This window comes from Monopterus albus, unplaced genomic scaffold (assembly GCF_001952655.1).
Source record: "Monopterus albus unplaced genomic scaffold, M_albus_1.0 scaffold838.1, whole genome shotgun sequence".
NCBI classification, from domain to species: Eukaryota; Metazoa; Chordata; class Actinopteri; order Synbranchiformes; family Synbranchidae; genus Monopterus; species Monopterus albus.
Window position 1 is genome coordinate 1 of NW_018128718.1, and position 10,493 is coordinate 10,493.

The 10,493-nt window shown below is 38.2% G+C and overlaps 1 protein-coding gene across 1 annotated transcript in view; it reads right to left on the bottom strand.

The window, feature by feature from the left end:
- Window positions 1–5,735: 5,735 nt before the first annotated feature.
- Window positions 5,736–10,493, bottom strand: part of LOC109953603 (deoxynucleoside triphosphate triphosphohydrolase SAMHD1-like) — a gene marked incomplete at its 5' end in the record, with an annotated part of 7,530 nt that continues 2,772 nt past the window's right edge. Inside the window, one exon of the mRNA XM_020589080.1 lies at window positions 5,736–6,233. Coding sequence (XP_020444736.1) covers window positions 6,183–6,233 — 51 coding nt within the window. The remainder of the gene's footprint in view (window positions 6,234–10,493) is intronic.

Sequence of the window (10,493 nt, forward strand, 5' to 3'; positions counted from 1 at the left end):
CAAAACTGAGAATGTGAACTGTAATTACAGTACACACAGTACTAATATATGCAATGTGTTTACTTTTGTTTTGTTTTATTAGATGCTTTACTACAAATTGGTCTCCCCTTTAATTTGGACTTTGATTACCTTTAGACACTTAGCTGTGTCTGTCTGAAAAAAATGCAGACATACCCAATTGAGTGTTCAAAGCGGTTGTGGGATGCTCCAGGGTAAACAAAGTAGCCCCCTCCAAGCTGCTTGATGTATCGTAGTCTCTGGAACTGAGGTGTGTCAATGATTTTGACGAGAAGTGGGTGTAGCTCAATGTGACCATGGATGGGATCATTAAACACCTGACAGAAGAGAATAAAACAAACACATGCCCAGTTTATTTACTATACAAAGATACTGGAAAACCAGCTCCACCAGCTGCTCTGTCACACTGCCTTGTTGTTTATTCTACCAGTTATTGAAATTTCTCTGTTTAGTCTTCTTTATCTCATTAGCCTTGAAAATGTGTGATGAATGTGTTCCATTACCTTGACATCATTGATTTCCCTTGACAAACAAAAACAGCAATGAAATGAAATAAATAAATAAGAAGAGCATAGTAGAATGTTATATTGGTTGAATTGTGAATGTAGTCTGGTTAAACATGAGGGCACATTTACTTTATGCCCGGTCAAATGCTAATATAGGTGTCCTATGGTGAACTCAGGGAGAACATAAAAAGCTGTAAAACATTTAACAGCTTACAATATATCTAGATATTACTATACAGCTGTAAGCCAGTCTTTGAACTCCTCAAACTGATGTGCTGCATCATTCAGTCTCTGGTTATCAGTTTCCTTGCAGTAAGCCCTGATGATCAGCTCAGGAAAGCGTTGCGGGAGACTCATGGACACCTGACGTGAATGACAGCAGCACACAATTGTGAGTAATGATGTAACAGAGGCTGCCTTACAAAGAAGTACACACAAGAAACAAACAGTTAATACAAAACAAAGACTAAGATTATAATTTTTGTTGTCTTTGCTTTAGCTCTGACCTGGTCTTTGTGCAGCGTGAATGCTTTATCAGGGTTACGCTTGCTGTAGAAACACATACTATCGATGGGGTTCTTGTCTTTCATGCCATAATCCAAAGTAATCACCTATAAGAGAAAGGTGAGAGAGAAGTATGTTTTATATTTAGAAGTACACCTCACCATCCAATAAAGCTTATCCTGAAGAGGGTTGTGGTGGGTCAGCCTGGAGCCAAACCCAGCTGTCATTTGGCAAACGATGGGGTTCACCGTGGAAAGGTCACCAGTCTATCACAAGGCTGACATGAAGACAAACAACCACACACATCGGCAGTTTAGAGTTGCCTGTCAACCTAAGCTACATGTCTTTTAACTGTGAGAGGAAGACAGCATACCCAGGGAGAAACCACGCAGACACAAGGAGAACATGCAAACTCCACACAGAAATGCCCCGGAGTGGCCGGGGCTCAAACCCGTGCTGAGGCAACAGCACTAAGCATTGGAGGTAGGCAACATCTTTCAAATCAATGATTATCAACAAAACACTAAGATTTTAAGAACGGTGGCATGAGCATGTTTAAACTCACCTTAGTTTCAAACCTCACTTCTGCCAGGTTGACACTCTGAGCCCATTCCTGTTTCCAATGGTCAATATCCTCCTGAGCGAAGTTAAAAAAAGGGGTGAGAAGTAGGAGAGACAAGAAATCTGAAATTCCAAATGACAGCATATAAGAATATGTCCACATTAAATGTAATGTAATAACTGATCTTTTTTTCTTGGATTTGGTTCTTTGTCAAACACTAAAACTAAATTTTCTAAAGTTTTCTTCAGGCTTTGTAAATCTTAAAACACCATGTTGGTGTTTTGCAAAACAGTGATGTAGGTCTGTCCACGTACTGTCAGGGGGCTGTTTGACAGCAAAGTTAAAAAAAAGAAAAAGCGTCTCTCACCTCCAAGTTTAAGGTAATTTTGTCAGATACCATCATATTTATTGGCACCACAGCTTAAGAATGACATGTACATTAACCCAGGTTAGAACGATACCTGACTTTAATACCTTGACCACACCCATCAGATTGGTCACTGCCCTCAAAGTGACAGTCAGTCATGAATGATTAAACAACGAATACATTTCACAGAACTGAACATACTCATGAATTTCAAAAGGCAAATCAACAAATCAGATTTGAAAGCATAAGAAAACTGAGACCCCAATGAAACGGATTACTGAAAATACAACAAAGTTTCAGAAAACAAAAAAACAACCAACAGAGAAGGCAAATATTTAATTTTCCTTCTCATTTTAACTTTGACCAGCAACCAAACAAATAGCATTTACATTGCAGACATACAAGTTTGCATCTCTGAAAAGACATGAGTGTGACTGTAGTTCTCATTCTGTGCTGTGGTTCCAAAGAAGAGGAACCAAATTAAATGTTTTAAATCACTGTCAGATAGAAAGTAGGGCAATGTACTTGCTTTTCTACTGTTCGGTGATGATGGTTATAGGAAACCATTCTGGCATTAGACAAAATGGCTGTGATAGAAATGACTGAAATATGAATGTATGATAGCTCAATCAGTGATAGATGGTCTGTTGTATAACGCAAAAGGGAAACTACAACTTTTGATGAGAGAGAAGGTTCACACTGCTCAGCTGTGAAGATGAAGAGATCCTTAGGAGAGTCCCAATGTCTGAGATGTTTTGGAAACTGGCAGCACAACAATCATTTACATTGAAAACAAAATAGCTAAGAAGACCCCCCATTTTTACAATAATGTCTAATAATGTATGTTATATTAGGAGTAGACTGGACAGTATCTGCTCCTTTTATCACTCACCTCCATGTGCCCTACTCTCCCTGCCCTGTCAACCATGTTTGTAGGACTTCACAACAGAGAGGTCACACAAACCCGATTATGTGGTTGTTCATTCACTGACCATGGCATCTTACATACTCTTACTGTTTATCCTTCAAACTCTTCATATTTTCTCTTTAGTCTCTCATCTCCCTAACCTAAAATGTTGTGCGACATATGTTTACCTTGTTCGGTGATCCGACACACCCTCCTGAGTCCGAGTCGGTTTTCACTGAGCAAGTTGCCTAGAGGACATGACAAAACAAAGAAACAAAAGTAGAGCACAGTGCAGGATGTGGAACCACCAATGAGTTTTCTTTTTTGTTCTGGGTTTAAGAAAAGATGGATAAAGAGCAGTTTTTATCACATGAAGTGATAGAAAATGTCCATTTTTTAGTACTTCAGTGACAGTGCTATCATTTTCAATCTATAACCACAGCCTCCACCCTTCACTCAGCAACACTGAGACAGACATATTCTCGTTTCAAGTTCTTGTTTTAACAAAAACACCAAAACCTTCTATACCTCTCTCTGTACATTATCACACTCTCCATAATGTCTTCAACAAATGGTTTTTATTGAGTAGCCTATTAAGCTGCTTCACAAATTGCACCGTATGAGTTAAAGCAGTTATATTAACTTACTTAGACCAGCCATGAGAAAAAACTAACAACTTCATTAAAACCTACAAACCAGCCTCTAAGTGTATTTTCTCATACAAGATGGTGTTTTATTGTTCATTCTACTGCAGCTCAACAAATAAACACTCACTATCTGTGGAAACAAAGGGAAAGAATTTTGTACTAAAGAGAGAATTAATTTTAGTAGATAACCTCTCATTTTGGATCCGGCAACCAAATGTTATCTTCAGATGAAAATTACAATGCTTTTTTTTTTTTTTTACATTTATTACATCATGAAGACAATGGAACAGTCTAGCTGAGTCAGAATTATAAGTGGTAACTACCACATTTTGTTGAATCTGACCTGGAACATTTGTTGCAGCAAATGTCATAGAAAACAAAGATGTTCTTGCAGAGTTACAGCTACATTACATGAGACCATTACCAAAACAGAACAACAAATTGGACACACCTATGTGACGCACAAGATTAATACCAATGAAAACCACATCCAGTTCTCCTGAGCTAGTTTTTCTACATTTCATGTTGTGATCTTTCTCATTTCTTTCCAGTTTCCCACATCTCTATTTTGGTCAACTGACAATGGACTTGACGACAGAGGTAAAGAGACACAAACTTGATTATGTGGTTGTGAAGGTTCATTCACTGACTGACCCTGGATCTTACCTATTCTCTTGCTGTTTAATCTTCCAGCTCTTCGTTCTTCTGCTTAGTCTCCAAAAACTAAAAAATGCAGTGCGATGTATGTTTAGCTACAATTTAAATGACCTTGTGTGACCTGGCACACCCTCCTGAGACAGTGTAGATTGTCATGTAGCAAGTTGCCTAGAGAAAATGATAAAACAGCATGTGTGGAGCTACCACTGAGTTTTTCTTTTTTGCTTTGGGTAAACAAAAAAAAGTTTAAAAATCATTTCACTATCACATGAAAATGTTCGAAAATTTCATTTCAGCATGGAGCTTTTTTATATTTCTGTGACACTGTAATTTTTCAAGTTAAAACAAAAATAGTGGAAAAAAAGTACCAGTAAAATGCACTCTCATTTCCTAAACAAGCGTTTCTACCTTTTCAATTGCTACCACATCTACGTTGCAGCTGTGAAGGCAATGGCCCTCACAGCTGACAAGGCTTGCACCAGCAGTATCACTGCAGCTGTTGAATATCTGTAAACTGTTTAATGTCTAAACATTGTGGAGAAAACGCATCAGCCCACAGGGAAAATTCACAAACGTCAATGGCCAGTTGGCAAAGGCCTAGATGATGTTGAGAAGCGAGAGCGAGTCCCTCACACAGCATCTGAGCTTCTTCTGTTTTGATTAGGAAAATAAATTCACATATCATAGCCATTGTTATACTTTTTACTCTGCCAATTGGTGATCCAATAATAACGGATCCATGACCTAAAATGGCTCGTGGGCCTAAGTTTGGGAAAGGTAGTGATAATAGATGGAGGAATGATGGGCTGATGAAGAGTGGGGGTGTATTACATGTGATAAAGAATTGGTACATCATAATTTATTGTATGTTGTATCATAAAAATTAAAGTTGAGTTTTTACATGATTCCCTCTGGTACCAGATAAGGCCAACTATAGAAGGAAACCTCACCAAGAGAAAAATAACTTTATTTCAATTAGAGCAGGTACAATCTGTTATTAGCCCATCTGAAGAGGAATACAGTTGAAAGTTTATAAGAACCTTTCTTAGGTTTCCTTTTACAGCCCCATTACATATTAAGAATATCATGAATGTTCACACAATGACAAAAACCAAGTATACAAACTTTGTCAACTATTTTCATACAGATATTTTATCAGAACAAGCAACAAGTGAGTTGAGTTATGTAGTATGAGTACAGTAGGACTGTTACATATAATCTATTCATAATTGTATTAAATGATTTATTACAGATTATTATATTCTTAGTTATTTGTAGATGAAATAAAACTAACAATAGAAGCTAGAAAGAAAAAAGAACAGTGAGCCACAATAAAATACACTTTGAACTATTACAACCACCAAAACAGCTTCAGTGTCAAAATATAATCAGAATTCCACATGAATTCATATAGTTGATATTAAAAAAAAACACTACTAAATATTTGAAACCCCTAAACCGCTAATTAAACGGCAGACACCATTATAAATGTTGGTACTTTGTTTACATATTTCATCTTTTTAAAGCTATGCAATTATGCAAAGACAAAGAAGTATAAATCTGGTAGCTCAATCAAACAAACCCTGAAAAATGTTGTGTTCACGTGTTGTGACATTTTAATTGATAATGATTGTCAAATAAAAATATGCTTTTTGTACAAGCATGGTATAAAACAGTTAAAGTTGAAAATGTGACATACAGCTTCTTATGGAGAAGGGAGTCTAAAATAATGATGATTGAAAATAATCTCTCTAAACAAAGACATATAGAACGTTGAACAGGGGTGAGTACAGAGCCTGACTTTAAATAGTAATGCCTCATTTATATTCATTCTCATTGGAGGACAACAGTGTGATGTACTTTGAGTTTTTTTCAGATTTATACTTTGCTATGCTCATTAACATACTAATCTTGATAAAAGCATCTAATATTTCTAATGAACTGGTAACTATCAGAGTGTTTTCTTTCTTCTTGCAGTTCTGAATTCTACATTCCACATTTTCAGCTTCATTGATTATATGGTTGATCTTCTGGATCTTTTGTCCTCAGATACTACTTCTCTATCCTGTGTGTAAATAAAGACAGCACAGACAAGTGCATTAGTACAGTGCAGATAGTACCTAGCAGGGGAGAGGGAGTTTGCTGTTACTGATATGGCACAAGACTACACTGGAGTTGAAATGATTAGTCAATCAACAGAAAATTAATCAACTATTTTAAAAACAGATTTACTTTTTAAGTCATTTTTTTCAGCAAAAATCCAAAACACAACCTAGATCCAGCTTCTCACTTTGCTGCTTTATTGTCTTATATGTGATAGTAACATTTATCATTTTGTGTAAATTGGTAAATACATTTTCCTCTATGTAGGCTACATCTAGAGACAATCATTTAGTTGATTAATCACAAAAGAAACCGGTAGATTAATCACAATGAAAATGACCACTGCCCGCAGCCTTTGAATGCACTAAATGCAGGTCCAAGATCAGAGTAAAAGAAATCGCATCTGACCCTTAGGCTGTGACAAGGCACGCACCAATAGTGTTATTGGTTTTTGATATCCCACTCCAGTACTTGTAGTTACTCATGTAAGTTTGATACTACACACCAATACCAGTTAACAGCAGCATTACATTAAAGGTAAGGTTCACGATTCTTTTCAGAAGCAATTTTTGTTACATCTTGAAATTCTCTTTTTCATCCCGATGGCAATGAATACATTAAATACACTGGCAGGTTGCGCAGTATGAGAGCAAGAAGGTACCAACAGTAGTCAGCTCTAAGTGTATAGATAGGATTGTAATGCAGTTAACTGGGCATCAAAGGCCACATGCAGTGTTTGTGTTACCAAGACGGAATAAAGCCTGTGTTTTGAAAAGAGTTAGCTGGAGTCCGTCTTCACTTCTCCCCACTAGAAAAGCTCGGACTTCTAAGGCTAGGTACTGGCTACGAGCCAGGACTAAAGCAGTTTGGCCATGAAACAGAGGCCCCCAAATATGGTCCAGGGCTGCAGATTTGGGCAGGTAACATCGTATTTGAGAAAGTTACAACTAAGAGAAGTCGGTTGCTGCAAGAAGTAAAACCAGAATAAACATACTGTATGTGTGGTTTGTGAACGATGGCGACAACAGAGAACAAAAGTGGGTGAAAAGTCATGTCATGATGGCCATGTTTCTGCTGGACAGGTAATTATCTGTTTTGTTTTGTTTGGGGGACATTTGTTATTTTACTGAAATTTGTAAGTAGTCAGGCAGTGCGCATTGCAGTGTGCATTGTGTTTCTGAGAAGTGTGTTTGAAGAGAAGTCAGAACAAAAGGGTGGGATTTCTTTGGTTGTCTACTTTCAAAATTGAGCTTCCTCTTACTGGTTTCTCCAAGAATTGCCAACCCTACCTTTAACCTCATGCTGGCTAAGCTGATCGTTAGGTGGTGGAGAAGAAATTTCAGTGGTTCAAGAATATTTTAAGTTAAGTGATGATGACAAAAGTAAAGCCAAATGCGAGCTATGATTCTCTGGTCTGCTATGAGTGCCTGTGAGCTCCCCTCCTTCCCTGTCTCACACAAGGTGGCATTTACAGAAATGTCAATGCTTGATATGTACAACAAAACTAACAGCAACGGAGAGTATTTAATCAAACACTTGTTGAACAAGCTGAACATAACAACAAACTTGCAGAAGTGCAATGTCTTCACTCTGCCCGTCTGGTCCTGTTCACCCACTAAACCCATATGGTGCTTATTATGCTGCTTATTGTAGTGAATTATTGTGAATGAGATGAAAACAAAATTCTAATTTTATGCAGTTAAAGGCAGAGTCTAATGAGCTCTGTGTATGAAGATGGGTTGAATCCCTGTGGACTTAGAGGCAGCTCCTATACAGCAGTACAGGAATGTGCCCAGAGGATAAAGCTACAGACAGTAGCCAGTTGAGCGTGCACCCTCATTAAATTCAACATTTAATTGCCAAGTATTATGTGCTCCTGAACTTTGGCGTTCTGTGCAGCGGGTCATAAAATCATTTCATCCTAACAGAGGGTCACACAAAAGGTTAAAAGCACTGTACAGTAATCTATGTTACAGAAGTTCAGTCAGTAACACATTATATTCAGTAGGGATGGTGGCAGTACTGTGTTCATTATCACAAAAATCTTTCAAGGGCCCATGGCATGCTTTTCCTTGTTTTTTGACTTATCTACAATGTTATATCATTGAATTATCATCTTTGACGTGACCTAAAGCTCAAAGAAATGAGGTGTTCGTATGTTCTAGTATTTCTATGCCGAAGCAACTCGGTTTATACACATTACACAAACTCTCACTCGCAAGACTTTTTTCTAACAGAATAAAGTATTACGTGATAGTTTAAGGATCTCCTTGAATGGGCATAATATCCAAGCTGTTGCGCGTTCATGTGAGCTTGCCTGACATCCACCGGTGCCCCCATCATATTGGCATAATGCTATATTGCCTTGTTTATGTATGTTTTCAATAAAGCTTATGGGGGAAAAACTCAGTAATCCACCAGCGCCATTGTAAAAGCAGAAATCTTCGACTGCACCTTGTGCCTGGTTTTGTGGATATATTTTACTTCCTGCTGCTGCACTGTGACCAGAGGATGTGGAGAAAAATACAGGGCCTGTTTGTTTTGACTGCTTGAAGCCAGTGTGTCTGCCGCATGTGATGTGATGCTGGTTAATATAATATATTCAAGGGTGTACCTATGATGTACTTCTATGCAGAAGCAACTCGGTTTATACAAGTCTTGCGAACTCTTGCTGGGGAGACTTTTTTCCAACTATGCAAAGTCTTACACAGTAGTTTACAGATTTCCTTGAATGGTCATATTCTCCTGGCTGTGCGTATTCATGTAAGCTTGCCTGTGGCTGGAAACCTACAAGTACCATTAGTCAGTGAAGCACCCTGGGGTGGTGAATGATCCCCAGAGGACAGTATCTGCTTGTTTTGACTGCTTAGTGTGTCTGCCGCATGTGATGTGTTGCTGGTTAAAGAGCGGATTAACGACCCATAATGTTATTGTCAGAGCTACGTTACCTGTTGGAATTCATGTCACTACTTTGGGACTGTATGTGGTCATGTGGGGGAAGACACAGCGACCACCCATTGGATTTACCAACCTTGGAGCTACTTGAAAGGGAGTGTTGTTTCCACTACTCAGTGGGACTAAATGGTAAGTTTAAAAAATACAAGTTGCATGTTTGTTAATGCTTTGTTTCTGTAATGTTAGAGAGAATTGTTGTAAGGCTGGAGAAGTTACTATGTCTGCATTATGCCAGTTAAAATATTGGGTTTCTCAACTACCCACTTTGTTTAGAGTGTTACACATCTCTTTTCATTAGTACATATACTGTTGTTTACCTATCTATGGAGGAGAAATTCAAATTAATTAATGCCAATGCGGTTTGTTGTGCTGTCCACTTGCAAAACAACACTGGCAACAGGAACTGTGCTCACAAATTGTACTCTCATTTTAAGGAAGAGGCTTTTTGGCTCTCTGATTCTGAAACAATTACAAACTATTTGGAGTTATGAGGGGTGCCACGCTAATCTAGAGGTACCCAAGATTAAACATTAAATGGCTGGAAACGAGCAAAATGAGCATGCTATGGGCACTTTAAGGTAATTTGCACAGCCTCTTGTTGTATTTTATTTAATCACATTCAGAAAGTAAATCTCATGAAAATAAAAACGGTCTCTAAAGCCATTGCACTATCACGGTAATTGTAATTTACTTAAATGTAAGTACTCGTACTTGTCCTCAATCTGAATAAAGTGGTATCGGTAGTTGCTCATTCCCTGCCTGTGATCCCATTCCAATGCTTGTCTCCATACAGAGACTAGAACCGACAATGAATTGCTTCTACTTACAGTAAATGTCCATCAGTCTATGAGTCCTGGATTAGCTTGGTCGTCTGTGCGATAAGAGCTCTTATTTTTCAAAAATGATTATAAACATATCAGGGAAACACACCGCTGCACTGAGTGACATCTTTTTTCATTACAAAACTCCAGGCCCGACTATGTTACCCCAAAGGCCCCCATAACTTTCTAAAGTTAGTGCAAGTCAACTGCACATACGCAAGATTTTGTGGGATCTCAGGTTTGTTTACAATCTGCAAGCTACTCATGTTCAGGTCTGGTGTTTACTAATGAGGAAATATGTCACCTAGTGCAGCGGTGTGTTTCACTGATGTGATTTTAACCATTTTTGAACAACAACGGTGGTCTACAGCAGTGGTCCCCAACCTTTTTATCACTGCGGACCGTTCAACGCTTGACAATTTTACCGCCGCCCGGGGGGTGGGGGT